Genomic DNA, 16,660 nt, shown 5'->3' with positions numbered 1-16,660 from the left:
AGTATATTGGAAATGAACTTCGCAACATCCGTGGCGGGGGGGGGGGGGGGGGGGGGGAGGGGGAGGGGAGGGAAGGAATAGTGGGAGAGCAACAGGGGAAGGAGTAACAATGATGAACAAATAATGTGCTCATTGCCTTACTCATGTAACTATAATCCCTCTGCACAGCATCTTTACAATAAAATAAAATTTTTAAAAAGTTATGTCTCACAGGAGATTCAGCTACTGACAGTGATCTGTATGTACCAGGTGCACATCAGAGACACATGTGTAATGAACTAGTTAAAAAAAGAAGAAAAGACAAAAAAGAAAAAACTACTTCAACGTTAAAAGGAACAAACTTTTCTTAACCTCTCTAACTATATTAAAGATTTAGAGTAGTAAACAAGATGAATCACGTGAAAACTTAGGAAATGCTAGAAGTCTCTGTATACAGACTCTATGATTAGTAAGTTTAGAGTTGGACCCAAGCTCACTGAACAGGTTCAGAGGTAAAGGTATCGTTTACAATATCTAGTCAGTTGAAAATTATGTAAATTATCCAGAAAAAGTGTTCTAAGCAAAATCATGTAAACTCGGTCTGTTTAGTATATGAACAGAAGTATGCTGCAACTCTACAGAGCTTATCACAAGAGGAAACACTTCCTGGAGAATCTGAAAGAGCTACTGAAATAATCATGGCTATTTTACAATGTGCTCTCTTGTCTCCTGCTCTGTCTTGTGACTTGAACAGGAAGCAGGTTATCATCCTGGTGGTCAAAGCATTGATACAAGCTGTGGGATTTCTATTCAAGTCTAGAGTGGAGAAGTTCTCTGGAAGCTTCTGCCTTCAGAGGCCATGTCTGTGGTTTTCTAAGTGCAGTCTGCTTCCCAGAACAGAATTCCTGCAAGACATGTCCACTTTTGCAACGCAGTCACAAATACAGAATGTGTTAAAGTGCTTCTTGATTTTCTTCCAAGATACTTCAAAGGCAGAAAGGTGAACAAAGTAGAAATTTAGGGTAGTTTCATGCTACTGTAGATTAACAAAGGGTTAATTCTGTGGTTAATTCTGGTGCTCAACAATAAAACAAGCCATCTGAAGACTTCTACATAAACAATAACTTGGATCCAAAGGCCCAGAATACTTCAAGCTGTATGTCTTAGCAAAGATATTCAGTGCTCTTATTTTACTGCAGGGACCCACCACATTCACCTGCTCCAAGGTGAATTGGAAGCAAAAGTAATGAAGGCCTGGCCTTTGCAGAGTGTGGCTTTATCCCACTCATCTGGGAACTTTGATCCCATGGTCAGCACTACGCTTGACCTAAACAGAGCTCAGAGATTCATTTGTGAAGAAAACACACTGGCAAACTCCCCAAATTTCTAACACACAGTCTTAGAATAAAATGTCCATTAACAAAGGACTAGTTAATAATAATTTAAAAAAAATCCAGCCACTATAAAGAAATACAAACAAGCAACAAAAAATACACATAGCATGAGCTTACTTTCATTAAAAAATCACGTGTAAATACTTTTGTAGCTAAGACATATCAAAACACTTCCCTAGCGACTGACATTTCAGCAGGGAACACACAAAAAAGTAGCAATAATAGGACTTTGATAGAGGCATTATATAAAAACCAAGCTGGTGAGGAAATAACTGAAGGAAACAAAATGGCTGTTCAGGGAAGTTATTGCTAAAGAGCTGACTTTTGTGCTGAGAGAAATAATGCCTAGCAGAAGCCCATTACATGACTAGGAAGCCCATTACATCTAGGAAGACATCTGAAGCAAAGAGGAGCAAGTGCAAAGGCTTTGTGGGGGAAATGTCACCTCAAGAAGCAGAAAGGCCTGGTGTATGTCAGAGAGAAACGGATCTGACTAGAAAATGTTATAGGCATGGTGGGTATTCACATTTGACTACAAATACTATAGTGGTGAGTTTTAAGCTGTAAGGTGACATGATTTAATTTATAGTTTTAAAAGTTCGTCTCAGCTACTTTGTGAAGAAGACTGTGGACAGACGTGAAGGGAAGCAGGGAGAATAATTTACAGGCTGCAGTCATCTAAGGAAACCGAAGAGAACAGATGAAGAGAAATGGACAAGCTGGCATGCAGCACCATAGGACTGGCACTTAGATGGAGGGAAGTCACCAACTACCAAAATATAAGGGCTTTTACAAACCAGGGTTAAGAAAGTCCATGCCTCGATGGTTTAGCCGGGAACAGTGAAGGGAAAAGCTTCCTGAAGCACCTGGCACCACGGATTACATATTTAATTTATAAAATGAACAGGAAGCATTCACCCACATTCCTTCACAAACAGCCATCATGTTCAACCACGAAGGAAAGTCACTGAGAGGAAAACCTGTCACTCACCATCAAAACTCCACTGGATAAGAAATGAGTTTCATACCTATCTGTACATCATATCAACAATTTAGGAAGGAGAAAATAAGTAATGAAAGTGAAGCTAGCTACTGGAGTTTTCTCCTTAAAGGAGAAAAATACCCAGTTATTTTCAGATGTGTGGTAATAGAAGTAAATCCTACAGACAGCATTCAAGAGGGAGGGGGATGTGTTCTACATTTCTTTTTCTTATAAACAGCCTTCTCATCTCCAAGGACCAATCCAGTGTGGGGAAAAGACACCTCTCAATCCTGAGGAAAATTAGTTGACTTCTGTGGCTGCTTTCTAAAGAAAAGTTTGCAGAAGCCAAGACACCTGCTTCCCGTCAGTGCAGTCATGTGTCAAGGTGCAAATGGCCTACAGCTACTCAGACAGGTTCCACAAACCGTGAAAAGAAAAGGGATGTGGAAGGGGTGTGATCATGAGGTCATCCGTCATAATAGTCTATTTCTTGATGTGTATGGTGGTATGATGGCAAATTCATTGAACAATATACTAATAATCTGTGTGCTACTTAATTATATATACTTTTTTTGGAGGGGGGCCGGTCGTGGGGGCTGAACTCGGTCTGGGCACTGTCCCTCAGCTCTTCAGCTCAAGGCTAGCGCTCTACCACTTGAGCCACAGCGCCACTTCTGGCTTTTTTTTTTTTCTGCTTATGTGGTGCTGAGAAATCGAACCCAGGGCCTCATGCATGCAAGGCAAGCAATCTACCACTGAGCCACCTTCCCAGCCTTATACTTCTATCTTATACTTCTGATTTTATTATGTTAGAAATGTCAATGTTGGTTGTTTTTTGTTTTTGTTTTTGTTTTTGTCGGTCATGGGGCTTGAGCTCTGGGCCTGGGCGGTGTCCTTCAGCTCAAAGCTCAAAGCTAGCGCTCTACTACTTGAGCCACAGTGCCACTTTCAGTTTTCTGGTGTTTTATTGGAAATAAGAGTTTCAGGTACTTTCCTACCTGGCTGGGCTGGCTTTGAACCACGATCCTCAGATCTCAGCCTCCTGAGTAGCTAAGTTTACAGGCGTGAGCCACCAGCAACCAGCTCACTGGTTCTTCTTTTAAAAACTTAACTTTTCTCTGTGTGTTCTAAAGACAATGGTTCACATTTAGACAAAGATGAACAGTGCATGTGAAAGTATCCTTGTCTGGTATACCCCAATGATAGGCTCAGACATCGCATGCCACAAAAGCTTGTTTATCTTTATACTATGAATCATAGGTAGGATTTTGCCTCAAGTAATAAACTGAGGGATGTCACAGAAGGTAGAAGACAGTATGTCTCATTGCCAGTTACCACTAATAAAAATGTTACCTCTAAACATCAAAGTTTCAAAACTAATTAGGCACTTTTTAGCTACACAATTATCATTTCTTAGCTGCACAAAAATTACACCTGGGATAACAAATTTACTGGCATGCCAACTCTAGTCTACTGAGGACGGTTGCCTAGAAGCCCAGATTAGTATGACTAGATGCTGGGTGTGGCTCTGAGCGAGAATAATGTCTACGCTGCAGGCTCAGGATGGAGCACGGAGGGCACAGGTGTCTTGACAGCGTCAACACTACCAGAGGTTAAAAATATTTGTTTAGTTATGTAATGGTCCATACTGAAATGCACACAGAAATCAGGAATAAGTTCCCAGTTGTTACACCAATTTAATTTATTCTTTAAAAATCACATTTTGATATAAGTATAGAATAGGAATATATAATACATGCCTATTACATATTATTAATGTAAAAATTTGTCTAAATATTCTGTTTACTATAAATTACATCAGTAGAATAGGGTTTAAAGCCTTTACTAATGAGTCAAAAGCTTGATACTATAGATTGTCTTTAAAGGTGATTCAACTGCAACAAAAATTACATTTAATATTTTGCATTTAATATTAAATTACATTTAATATCCTGTTTGCAAAATGGAACTGTCAATTATAAAATAAAATAAAATTGTAATCTTACTGTGTGTTATTCTTAGGTTCCTCTTAAGAATTGAAATTTTTTTCTTGGTGGATATTCTCTTCTTTGCTATAAACTAACTTATATGACCAATATTTTATAAGCTTTCATCTGGTGATGCCTAACAAAAATAAATTTTTTCCACTAAATACACTCAGGAAGTCTTTAACCTTTAGATTTTTTTGTAGAATCAGATCATTTGCCTTGACACAAATTCAAAAATGTAAATGCTCGCCCCTAACTGTGGTGCCCCATCCTTTTATTCAATCACATCCATCCTGTATTAATAGCATTAGCAGACAAGAGAGAAAAGTGAACTGAAATTTCACACTTCCACCTTTCACTTCCACATGACTTCTGTACAATCCTTATCAGGAGAGTAAGATAGATTTTAACAGATCACCCAATCTAAAGCTAAAAATGTACCTAGTCCACTCTCTCTTCTTTCCATAAGCCTCTATTTCCTAATCATACTAGATGTGGTGCTTTTGCCTCGTATTTCCCTTAAAAACATAGCCACTCACAAAAGAGCTCTGCTCTCCTTGCCCACCATGTTTCTACCCATCTACACCACACTGGTGTATCACTCCACACTTCCTACAGCGGCAAACCACTCATCCACTCACTGCCATTTCTTTTGCAATTCTACTCTCCTTATAATCTGGCTTTTCTGGGTAGCAAAGTGCAGCCAACTACTCTTCTGACCCTCGCTCTATTCCATGACAGAGTCTAGTAATTACCTACTAAATGCTGTTATCACTTGTTCTTTTTCTCAAATGGAGCAATCCCTAATCTGGCAGGACATATGAAAATCTGGTAAAAGGTTTTCAGCCTCCTTAGCAGAAAGATGTAGCAAAGCAGTCCATAGCATAAGCAGAATTCTGTGAAATCTTTTCAGATGGATAAAACAATTCCTTCTCCCTCTGCACTTGGCATATGGACAGGAAACCAATCTGGTCAATGTTAGGACTTTGTGAAATCCAATTCTCGACTTTATCTTTGTCCTTCAGCAGCATTAGATACAGAAGATTCCTCAACATTCTTGAAACTTACTAATCCAGTGTATCTTGCTTTTATTCTTATCTCCTTATTCAGTCCTTCTTAGGCTCTTCCCTTTCTTTTGGTGCAGATAGTCTCAAGGATTTTTTTCTGTCCATCTACTTAGTTACTCAATGCAAAAGTCCTGCAGTTATGATTCCTTGTTTCTTTCCCAACCACAGGTGACTCTCCTCAATAGTCCTGCTGGCTCCAAAACACACTTTTACTGCTCTCCATCCTGATTGCTATTAAAGGTGACAAGCCAATGTCTTCTCAACTGATTTCTGCAGCCACCAGTTATGCCCCCATTCAGCTAGTCTATTTTTCAAATAGTACCCAACACAATCTTTGCGAAGTGGACTTACGTGTCTCCTCCCTGCTTAAAAGCTTCCAGTGTTCTCCGCTGCCTTTTAGAATGCAATCTAAACTGCTCATGCAGCCTACACAGCCCAAGGTGACTCACTCAGCCTCCTCTCAGGTTTCCTCTCTATCCACTTTCATTTCCAGTGCTGGACTTTGGACACAATGCTTTTTTCTTTTTCCTACCTTCTGGGCTACTTGAGGGTTTTCATTACCAGCAATACCTTCCAAAATGCTCTTTCCTGCATCTCCTCATCACCAGCATGCCTTCAATTCCATGAGGAGCCTCTAAGCTAAGGTAGCAGCTCCAATACTTGACCTCTCACCAGTCGCACTCTAACTGGACTGTCTTCAAAAAGGCTACTGCATTGCTTATTCATCTTTGTATCATCTGTCACTCCTGACTCTGTTCTAAATTACATGATATCGGGACCCTTTAGATTTCATTTACTACTGGATGCCTACCGTCTGAAAACAGATCCAGCATATAAGAAATGCCCAAAGAATAATTTGTAATTTAATAAATCAAGATAGAATTACCAAAAGTGAAAGTCACTCTAAACCATTATTGCAATGTTTAAAACTCGGAATGACAGACCTGAAAAGTACCTGAGCAATTTCTGGTCACTTACAGTAACTGTGCTCTTACTTATCCTGAGGGCAAAGGCATCCCTTAAAGACTTAGATTCTTCAAAAGCCCTTCCTCCTTCTCAAGCTGAGCTTTGAACACAGGTAGAGAGTTCATGTAGAATCATGGCTCCTGTATCCTGAATAGCATCCTTCTCTTGGTTTCATGATCCCTATCTTCTTAATAGCTATAAATACAGAGTAGTTGGGGGATACCCCTACACAATCAAAAATTTCCTTCGATTCCATCGTAGTTGTATTCTATAAACCATGCTATGACCATTCAATTCTGGCCTAATTACCACTTCTTATCTGGCTAGATCAACTGTATTTTGAGAGTAATACCTTATTGAAGTTAGCCAGTATCTCCTACTTCAGATCTACATACAATATCTAATGCATCCACCTTATGGCATCTACAATCAGTGCATTACAAGCCTTCTTCATCCTCTTCCTGGAACTCCTGACAACATTGAGCACTGCAAGCACAGGAGATATGTCCAATTCCTATTCCTAGGAGGAAGGCTACCTTGACAGAGATGATTTTTCACATGTGTAAATTATATGTGTATTATAAGCTCTCTTATTTTTCACACGGATAGGTAGAGTTAGTTATCTGACATAACCCAGCATAACTAGAAGCAAGAGAGTCATAAACAGGAAAGTCTCCTTTGGGACCAAACTCAGAACATAACTACAGCTGGAAAAGCAAGGCAGGGTCCAAGCTCATGTTGTGGGACACACTGAACAAGTCTCTCCGCCTGTCTCTCTATTATTTTTTCCTTGGTCTGTTGTTACTGGGCCTTGCCCTCTCTCTTGTTTTGTTGTTTGTTTTTTTGCTCAAGACTGGCACTCTAACACTTGAGCGATACTTCCATTTCTGACTTTTTGCTGGATACATAGAAATAAGAGTCTCAGACTTTTCTGCCCAGGCTGGCTATGAACCATACCCTCAGATCTCAGCCTCCTAAGTAGCTAAGATTCCAGGCATGAGCCACCAGTGTCTAACAGACTGGAAGTCTTGATGAAACATTCTTACACTGCCTGCTGTGGAAGACGTTACAGTGCTATTCAATTCCATGCTCCTCTACTAGATAAGGAAAAGATCAATTAACTCCAGTTCTGAATAAGGGTTATTTCACGCGGTTGGGTATTTTGGTACCATTCTAAAAGGATCTATAATCTAATGTTGTATCATTTGGGTCCAAAACACATTGGCATCTCATTTAAGCCATTCAGGTAGATTCATAACTGTTAGGAAGTTAGTAATTACAAAACACTATGATCACTTGAAGACATTCTGTATTTCAGCATGATGTTAATATTCTGGTAAAAAAAAATATATTCTCAAAAAATGTCCTAATGGCTAAATACTGACAAGTAAGATGACTAGAATAACCTGTGGTGTGTGATTAAGAAATTAAAAATACCGAGCACCAGTGGCTCATACCTGTAATCCCAGCTACTCAGGAGGCTGAGCTCTGAGGATTGCAGTTTGAGACCAGCCTGGGCAGAAATGTACCTGTGAGACTCTTATCACCAATTAACTATTCAAAAACTGGAAGTGGTGCTGTGGCTCAAGTGGTAGCCCACTAGCCTTGAACACAAAGAGGCTCACGGACATCACCTGAGACCTGAGTTAAAGCCCCACACTGGCAAAAAAAAAAAAAAAACACACATTTTTAAGAAATTAAAAATTTACCAAAAAACAAAGCTGTAGGCTCTAATCTACAATAATGATTTCCTTTAACTTGTATAGACAGTCTGAGTAACAATAATTTTTTAATGAACTGTCTCTGACAAGTGTAGCAAGGGATAATCTGTGGGGAATTCATGTTATTAACTTCTATACATGTCTCATTAGATTCCAACATTCCTATGCTATTATGATCTGAGTTTATTTTTCCCCTCCAAAGCTCATGCTGAGGTTTGGTCCCAAAGTGTTGTTGGCAGCGAGTGTTAGGGTGGTGATTGGAAGACACCAATGCTCTTGTTACTCCCATGGGCATTTCCTCAGCAATCTTTCTTGCCTCTTCTCTTGCCGTATGATCTCTTTACCTTGAGCCCCTCACCAAAACCTGAAAAAAGTGTTTGATTTCCCAAACTGAGCTAAATAATTTCCTTTATAATCTTTCCATCCTTGCGTATTTCGTTATATCAACAAAAAAAGAGTGAAAATGCCTGCTTATTTCTTGCCTGTTCCTTAATTATGCACACAGCAATTGTCAAAAAAATTATAAGCAATTATGTTAATCAATACCAAGTCAAATTTTGTTAATAAACCTATATTCTTCAATCTCACTGAGAATCAGAAGGGTTTAAAGCAAATATAAATCATCTTTTTAAATCTTCATTTCAATAATGAAATCGTGTATTCCATGCTTGTCCTCGTACTCTACAGGAAAATGCAGAGCTACCTCTTCCATTATAATTATCTTTTACATTCATTCCAAAGAGTTCTACTTTTTACAATATGTTCTTAGAGGAATGTTCCTCTCTCTCTCAATCACTGGTTTTATGAACCTCCGCTGTGTGTACCTAGTTCCGTCAAAACTGGAAGAGTGAAATCAATGTGATACTCTACTCACAACACTGTGTGATCTTCTGGATGTTGGAAGAGATGCGTTGTGCCAGCTGGGTAGGGTCCCCACCAATCCCTGGAGTGTAAGACATGGCTGATTTGCTCACTGACTAATTTCATCAGATGTTGCTGTACTGTGTGGATTCCTAAGCAGTCACCTAAAAAAACATAAAAATTACACAAATGTATCATTAAAGTTAATGGCTTACATTTTCCAAATTACCAATGTGAATTCAAAGCTAAAACCTGGCAATGTAAAACATTTAATAACAAAACTTACATGTCCATTAAAAAATGGATTACTTAAGGAAAGAGTTAAACATGTTCAACAATACGTTTTATGACAGAAGCTAAGCTCAAACCATAGGAATATTCCTTCTGAAACTTTCTGATCTCCCCAAGAAAAATTATTAAGTGACTTTTATATATATAATTTTGTTTGTATATTTTTCTTCTTAATACAATTTCAAGCTAGATATAAGGCAAGGCTCACATGCTATTTGTATTTCTCTAACAGTTCAAACAACTCTTTGTTTAGAATATTTAAGTATCAAATACAACACAAACTTTGGGCTACCCCAGAAATTTCATTCTATCTAATGTAACAAACATGAAGCAGGTCAGGAACACATGAGTAGCAGGTCTCTTATCAGCAACTGATAAGAGAAACAATGTCCTATAACGCATTCATGACACTTTTTCTGACAAAGCAAGGAGACTGGATCACTCTTCTGCAGCAGCTGGCATCTCAGGGTAGAAGGCAAGGTTGGGATGCTGCTACAAGAGGAAGGGAAGATAAAGTTTCTTCCTTCTTCAATGCACACCATACCACTCAGGGCTTTGAAAGGTTGTAAAGGGGTGCTGTTGTACATAACAAAAAGTAGCACCTACTTCCATACTCATCTTTCAATAAGTTACATGGGAATATTGCAAAGTTGTCAGGGACAATGTATATAAGCCAACTCTACTGAAAGCCTGCTACATGCCCCACCATTAAAAGAAGCACCTGGGATATATTAAACAAAATAAACAAGACATAAAGACACAGTATCTGAATCTAGATGACATAGCAAGACCCTGTCTCAAAAACAAACAAAAACATGTGCTCAAATCAAGCTTGTCATTTAGGAGAAAGGAAAAGATATGTCAACCAATGAAATCCAATATAAATCAATATATGGTCATGTGATAGGCAAAAGTGATGGACTACATAAAAGAAAATACCACTACTCTTGTCTAGAAAGTCTTTGTGGAACTGAAAGTTAAGATTGCAATAATTAGATATGACTGCACTGGAGAACCAAGGTGAGGCAGGAGGAGCAGGGCAGACACCTGCATACCAAAGGAAGGAAAGGTTCCTGGTCAGCATCTAACAGTTCATGGCTGGGATAAATGGGAGGCAACAAAGAAGGAAGAGAAATGACCTAACATTTGCTACATATTGTAAAATGAGAAATAGTGTCTAACTTAACCACCTCTTCTTTAAACAGTGTAATTCTTCCAATGATGAACAAATGATAGCTTCTAAAGATTCAGTAACTTGTCCAAAGTAATAACCCACTCACCGGTGGAGGTGGGATTTAACCCTAGGGTTCCGATTCCAGAGCTACTCAAGCTTGCTACAACAGTACTCTGTTGTCACAGAAGAGGGAAGGCCTTGTTCCTAGGTTTAATTTGAATATGCTACAATAAGGAACTGGAGATTACTATGCTAGGAGGAAAAAAGAGACCCCAATGATAGTAATATGCTCAAGTATCTTACATAAACTGGAACAGTATTTGTGGTATCCTACAAGCATTTTCCTCTATACTTTAAATAATCACTACATTACTTACAACGCCCAGTGCAAGGTTAATATTTTGTAAAGAATTGCTCTACTGTATTGTTCAGAGAACGATGAAATTTCAAATTCTGTCCAGAAGTAATTAAGAATTATTTTTGATACATAGTTGGCTTAATCTACAGATAAAGAACCTCAGGATATGGAGTTGGCTGTATCTTTGTCCTAAGGGACAGGGAGGGAGGAAGTACAACAGCCAAATTGTTGAGACTGAAACACAGTACCGCTTCCATGCATGGGACTCGGGTGCAGGTTGCAATGTGCAGGGCTATCTAAGAGACCTGGGAACTTTTAGATGCTCTTCATTTTTATGTTCCATGGGTTTACTTTATCTCTGAACTGAGTCAGAGAGACAGAGAGACAGAGAAAGAGAGAAAGAGAGAGAGAGAGAAAGACCCCAGATTGATGTAATTTAATTTTCCTCAAGGAAGCCTTGGGCTTGGGCCTGCAGCCGCTTGAAGAGCTGTGGCTCAAACAGAACAAGTCTAGAACTGAGGAATCAATCACGTTGACATTTTGAGCATCCTACAAACCACCAACTGGATCTCTCAATTTTGCATCCTTTATAAAACAAGAATAGCATTCATAAGGATGTATGTTTTACCCAATATACAGCAGAATGTAGACTCAAAAAGAAAATAATATGACATGGCTTTATAAGTGGGACTAGGCAGGAAGGTAATCAGCAGTGAGGAAGGCATAGAAGAGGGTGGTAGGCATGGTGCTTATAGCAGCATATTAAATGAATCTAAGGAAATAGTATTATAAACCCCCCAAAATGATTTAAAAGGGTCAGTAGTGTAAAAGAGTCAGTAATATGGCTGGGAGGAATTTGATCAAAGTGTACTTTATACATGCTATAAATCTAACAATAAAGCTCCTTCATTCATTTCTGCTAATAAACTTTTTAAAAATAAAAATCTTTATTAATCTATCATTCAAATATCACACAATTCCTCCACTTAAAGTGCACAATCCAATTAACTTTTAAAATAGTAACACAGTTGTGTAGCTAGCACCATAACACTTTTGAGAACATTTTTACTACTGCAAAAACCAAACCCAAACCCATCCTGGATTTCTTCCCAACCTCAGCCAAGGACACTGCCAGTCTACTTTATGGCTTTATAAGTTTGCCATTCTGTATATCTGTACAAATTGGGATTGTACACATATGTTCTTTAAATATGTTCTTTGTGGGTGGCTTTTATCTCTTCATGTTTTCAAGGCTCAACTGTGTTGTAGTATCAGTACCACATTCCTTTTCACTGCCAGGTAGTATTCCACCATGTTGATGAAGACAATATTTTTTTCACTCAATGATTATCTCACCTTCTTTCTTTTTCCAATTATATCTCTAGAAAAACTGCTTATGAACCAACACAAACACACTGTCAATGAGAAAATGTTTCTTATTAATGAACTCCCTTAGGGGCTTTGCCACCTGCATGGCTCCATTTCAACCATGGAAACAAGTGAATCTCCCATCCATGTCTCAAAGTTATCCTCTTTTCTTTCTAGTGTCTAACATGTGGTTGAGACACACTGTAATTTATCATCTGCCTGATGAGCTGCCAATGCAATGGGCAACTGGAAATCTCTACCTTGGGCAAGACACTTAGCATCTGGGCCTTTTGCCAGGATTAAAATGAGATAACACAACCAGGAACCACTTCCCTACACAACACAGGAAAGTTCTGATAATGCGCTTGTGACTGCAAGGCCTGCATCAGAGGTATACAACCACATAGCCACCAGCAGCCTGTTCTCCCCTCCCCCTCACCCCCCCCCCCCCCGCCAACACCTCCCTCCCGCCCCCCCAACCCAACCAGAGAGTGTCATCACAGTCCTGTCAATTTATACTTCAGCCTAGTTATGAGTGAAGAGTGAAAAGCAATTTGCAAAAGGACTTATTTCTACATACTGTGCTTTTAACATTCATTTTCTTGGTTTTTACAAAATGCCTAGGAGGTCAGTATAATTACCATAGTGATTTTCAGATGAGGAAACCGAGGCATAATTAGAAGAAGGAAGTTACTAAACATAAGCCAAAGAGGCAAAATTTGAAACTAAACTTAGGCCTTATGTTCTTAAACATTAGACTATACTGCTTCCTGCGTCACAAAAGTACAGATGAATCAACTCAACTGAAAAAGCCAAGTGTTCTACCCTTCTGCAGACCTATATGAGGTTTGGCTATCTATAATCCCTAAATTAGGATAACTATGTGAGTTGATCAAGGCAACACTGTTGAATAGTACACATCTTTTCTGAATTGTTTTACTAATAAATGATACCTAAAAGGCAACAATGGTTGCAATAAATGATACCTAAAAGGCAACAATGGTTGGCTCTCCTTATGCAGTATGAGAAGTAAGCAAGCCAAATGGCCAACTTTACCACAAAAATATATAGATAAATGAATATATAAACAGCTAACTATAAAGTTTAAGGTAATGCAAGAAAGCTAAACTAATGCTAAGTTTTTCAGATGTTTGCTTTCTTATACTCCTCCCTAGTCCCTAGCCTGGATTGCTATGCACAGAAGTACTCTTCTTGAAAGCTCATGTAGAATTCCTAGTGTCGCTGATCAGGATAATTATCATAACTTATTATCTATACTTTACAGTCTGTTACTACCTATACAAGCTAAAAAAATGAAAACTAAGTTAAATCAAAGTTACATAAGCTAGCTTTCAAGTGTTCAGAAATTGTATGTGGCTGGTGGCCAACAGCATGGCCAGTTCATTTATACTCTATTTCTCGGCAGAAAGTTCTATTAGGCAGTGTTCAACACACCATCCCAGTAATTATTTCTATTAAGATATATGAGCATTATAAAGAGGAAGAAGGGGAAGGAAGATCAAAGTGAAATACTTATAATAAGAGTATTCTCAAGGCTGCTTCTTTCTCAAGAAGGAACAAAGGGAATATAGAATTTGGAGTTTCAAACTTCTCCTAGTCACTAGTATGGCATCCTTAAGATTTCAGTAAGCATAAACTTCATACATCTAGCCTAAGAAAAGGAAGAGGTCAGTTTCATTTTCTTAATCATAAACATTAGATAAAATAATGAATTTCTCTTTACCATGTCCTTTAAAAAGGGGAGAGATGTGATTGTCAGTATTGTGGACCTGTTCTAGTCTTCATACTTGGCTACATGACAGGTGCTAAACAAATGTCTGTACAAAGAATAACTACCTATGCAGCAAGAACTCCCACCCAGCTGAAGGTAAAGATTATCATTCTAAAACAGTGAATTCCAGTGACTTCTTTGGATCTAAATAATGCAAGACGTGGCACTTGGGCCTTTCTGGGTATCGCTTCTTATCTGTAAAAGGCTCTTCCCATGTTGTTCATGTGACTGGCTCCTACATCCACCTGCTAGAGACACGTGATCAGAAATAAGAAGTCACCACTGCTGCCACACCACTGTTCTCCTAGATTCACAACTACTCCATAATACTTGTCAGCATTTAAAATGATCCGGTTCCTATACTTCTTACTCCCTATCTTGACTTCTAGAATACAAACAGGAAATGGCCAAGTGCACAGTACATAGGAGATGCTCAGCTAATTCAAGGGTGTTCTCTCTAGACAAACTACATCCACTGCATTTCGCAGCTTGGTTCCTCTACTACTCCACACCAGTTAGCTATAAAGCACCAAGGCTTTTCTCCTACCCTTTTATGCATTAAACTCTCAAAGTACATTGAACCATAGCAAACTTTACTGAGACTACACGTGTTTCAGATGATTTACTTTTCAACCACCAGCAGTTTGACTAAAGTCAAGATTGACTTTTTAAAATTAGGAGTGGTGTAAGTAAACTATCTGAAGAAGTTAATATGATATCACATTAACTTCTACAGATCCTTTAGAATCACAACCTACCTAATCCTTAACTAGTCACAAGTCTGGGGCCAACTTCTCAAAGCAGTTTACAAAGGTTCATCTAAGACACAAATTAACATTTTTATCAGTTTCTGCCTAGAATGTAGCTCACAGAACATCCCAGAGCAGGAAAAAGACAGAGGGGAGGAGGAGGGGCGGGCATCCACCTCCAACATTATGGGCAACACAGCATTTCATAATCACTTCCTTTTTCCAGACTGTGGGCAACCTCAAAAAAATATATATATATAACCATAGTCATGATGCTCGGAAGTGATGAAATTTTCATGTACAAAAGGTACAAGAAAATGTGAAAAAAAATATATAGTAACATTTGACCAGAAGGGCATTTATCCTTTTTTTTTTTTTTGTCTACACTTGATCCGAGAAAACAAAAGGCAAATGAAAATTCTTGCAATGTTTTTGTATTATAAAGGTGTTTGTGCAAACTAAAGGCAGATATCAAGGTTAATTGAGTGAGGGGGAGGGGGAGAGGGAGAGGGGAAGAGAGGAAGAGAGAGGGGGGAGGAAGGGAGAAAGGGGGAGAGGGGAAGAGGGAGAAGGAGGAAGAGAGTGGGGGAGGGAGGAAGGGAGAGAGAGGAGGGGGGATTGTCAGTTACAGTAGCAATGTTGTCAAAGTCATCACGCCAGACTGACTGGAAGAAAAAATGGAGACACAATGCGCCTCTGGGCAGGAGCAGAGGGCTCCTTCACTAAGGCCGTGTTTTTCAGTTACTCTGCAAGAGAAGTTAAAAGCATTTTTTCCACCCTGAGTTCACGTGAAGAACAGGTCAGCGGGCCGCGCCGCCGGGGCTGGGGCGGGCGGGCGGCCGGAGGGGCGGGGCGGGGCCGGGCCGGGCCGGGCGCGGCAGGTGGGTGGGACGCCTCGCGGGGTCCAGCCCGCAGGGGCCCTGGCCGCCGACCCGCGGAACCAAAGTTCCGCGCCGGGGACACGGAACGCGCTGGCCCGGGGGCGTGGGCTGCGGCGGACGCTCGCGCAGCGGCGGACGCTCGGGCGGCCCCGGCCCTTCGCCCGCCCGGAGCCTGCGGCAGCGCGCACACCCACGGGACGGTAGCTGCGGGGGGAACTGAGTCTCCGAGGCTCCCAGCTATCCAGCCTCCTCTTACCCAGACTTCCTCTGCTTTCTCCTTTTCCTCCTCCTCCTCCTCCTTGTCGGCTTCGTCCTCCTCCTCCGGCCACGGCCACCCAAGGGGCCCCCCGAACCCACGACAGCAATTCTCAGCTGATGGGCGGCGGTGCGAGGACGCCCACTGCGCATGCCCGCTGGGCCACCCAGGAAAGGAGGCGGGGCTCGCTTCTCTCCTATTGGCCTATTAGCCTGAGTGACAGCGGCCCTACTCCGCCCCCCTCTAGTTCCAAGCTAAGGAATGAAGGTACCAGCAAAATTGCCGGGGGTTGGGCTTGGACACCTGACAAACGATGGTGAACGCCTGCTTGCAAAAGAGAAGGAAATGCGGGTATCTTTCTTTATTCGATTAAACCAGCCTCGCTGGACCGAAGTCATCATCTGCTGCTTAGTTCATCCCCACCCTGTTTTCCCTAACCTTTTTTTTTAACTCTACAGTACACCCTAATTCATATTTCCACTTAAAAATGGGATAATGCAAATACACAATCCTAACAAGAACCATGAAAGAATAAGCGTACCCACTTGGTAAAGTGCTATACATGCAAATTCTTGAGAGGCAGGGTGTAGCTTTCATAGCATTTGCAAAGGCAGCAGATAGTAACACTCCAAATATAATCTAATTTCAATGAGAAAGAATAAATTGCTTTCGGTGAAAGCAATACCTCACCGTAATTTGGCTGACAATTGCCTACACTAAGCCACTTTTTCAAAAGAATTATCCAGATATATGTATCAGAAGTTCAGACATACTTAGGTGCTGGTTGATACATAGCATACCCCTTTAGCCATTGTGGTCTTGGTTTTTCTTTC

At 40.2% G+C, this 16,660-nt stretch overlaps 1 protein-coding gene across 1 annotated transcript in view; it reads right to left on the bottom strand.

Moving 5' to 3' along the window:
* Positions 1-15,975, bottom strand: part of Stx7 (syntaxin 7) — a 34,565-nt gene extending 18,590 nt beyond the window's left edge. The window contains exons 1-2 of the mRNA XM_070010995.1: positions 15,828-15,975; positions 8,972-9,122 (exon numbers count right to left, since the gene is read on the bottom strand). Coding sequence (XP_069867096.1) covers positions 8,972-9,056 — 85 coding nt within the window. The 5' untranslated portion in view covers positions 9,057-9,122; positions 15,828-15,975. The remainder of the gene's footprint in view (positions 1-8,971; positions 9,123-15,827) is intronic.
* Between the last annotated feature and the right edge of the window lie 685 nt (positions 15,976-16,660).

The sequence above is a fragment of the Dipodomys merriami genome, unplaced genomic scaffold (genome assembly GCF_024711535.1).
Source record: "Dipodomys merriami isolate MVZ:Mamm:240054 unplaced genomic scaffold, mDipMer1.0.p SCAF_8, whole genome shotgun sequence".
NCBI classification, from domain to species: domain Eukaryota; kingdom Metazoa; phylum Chordata; class Mammalia; order Rodentia; family Heteromyidae; genus Dipodomys; species Dipodomys merriami.
Note: the sequence above shows the minus strand (reverse complement) of the source record. Positions and strands in the feature narration are given on the sequence as shown.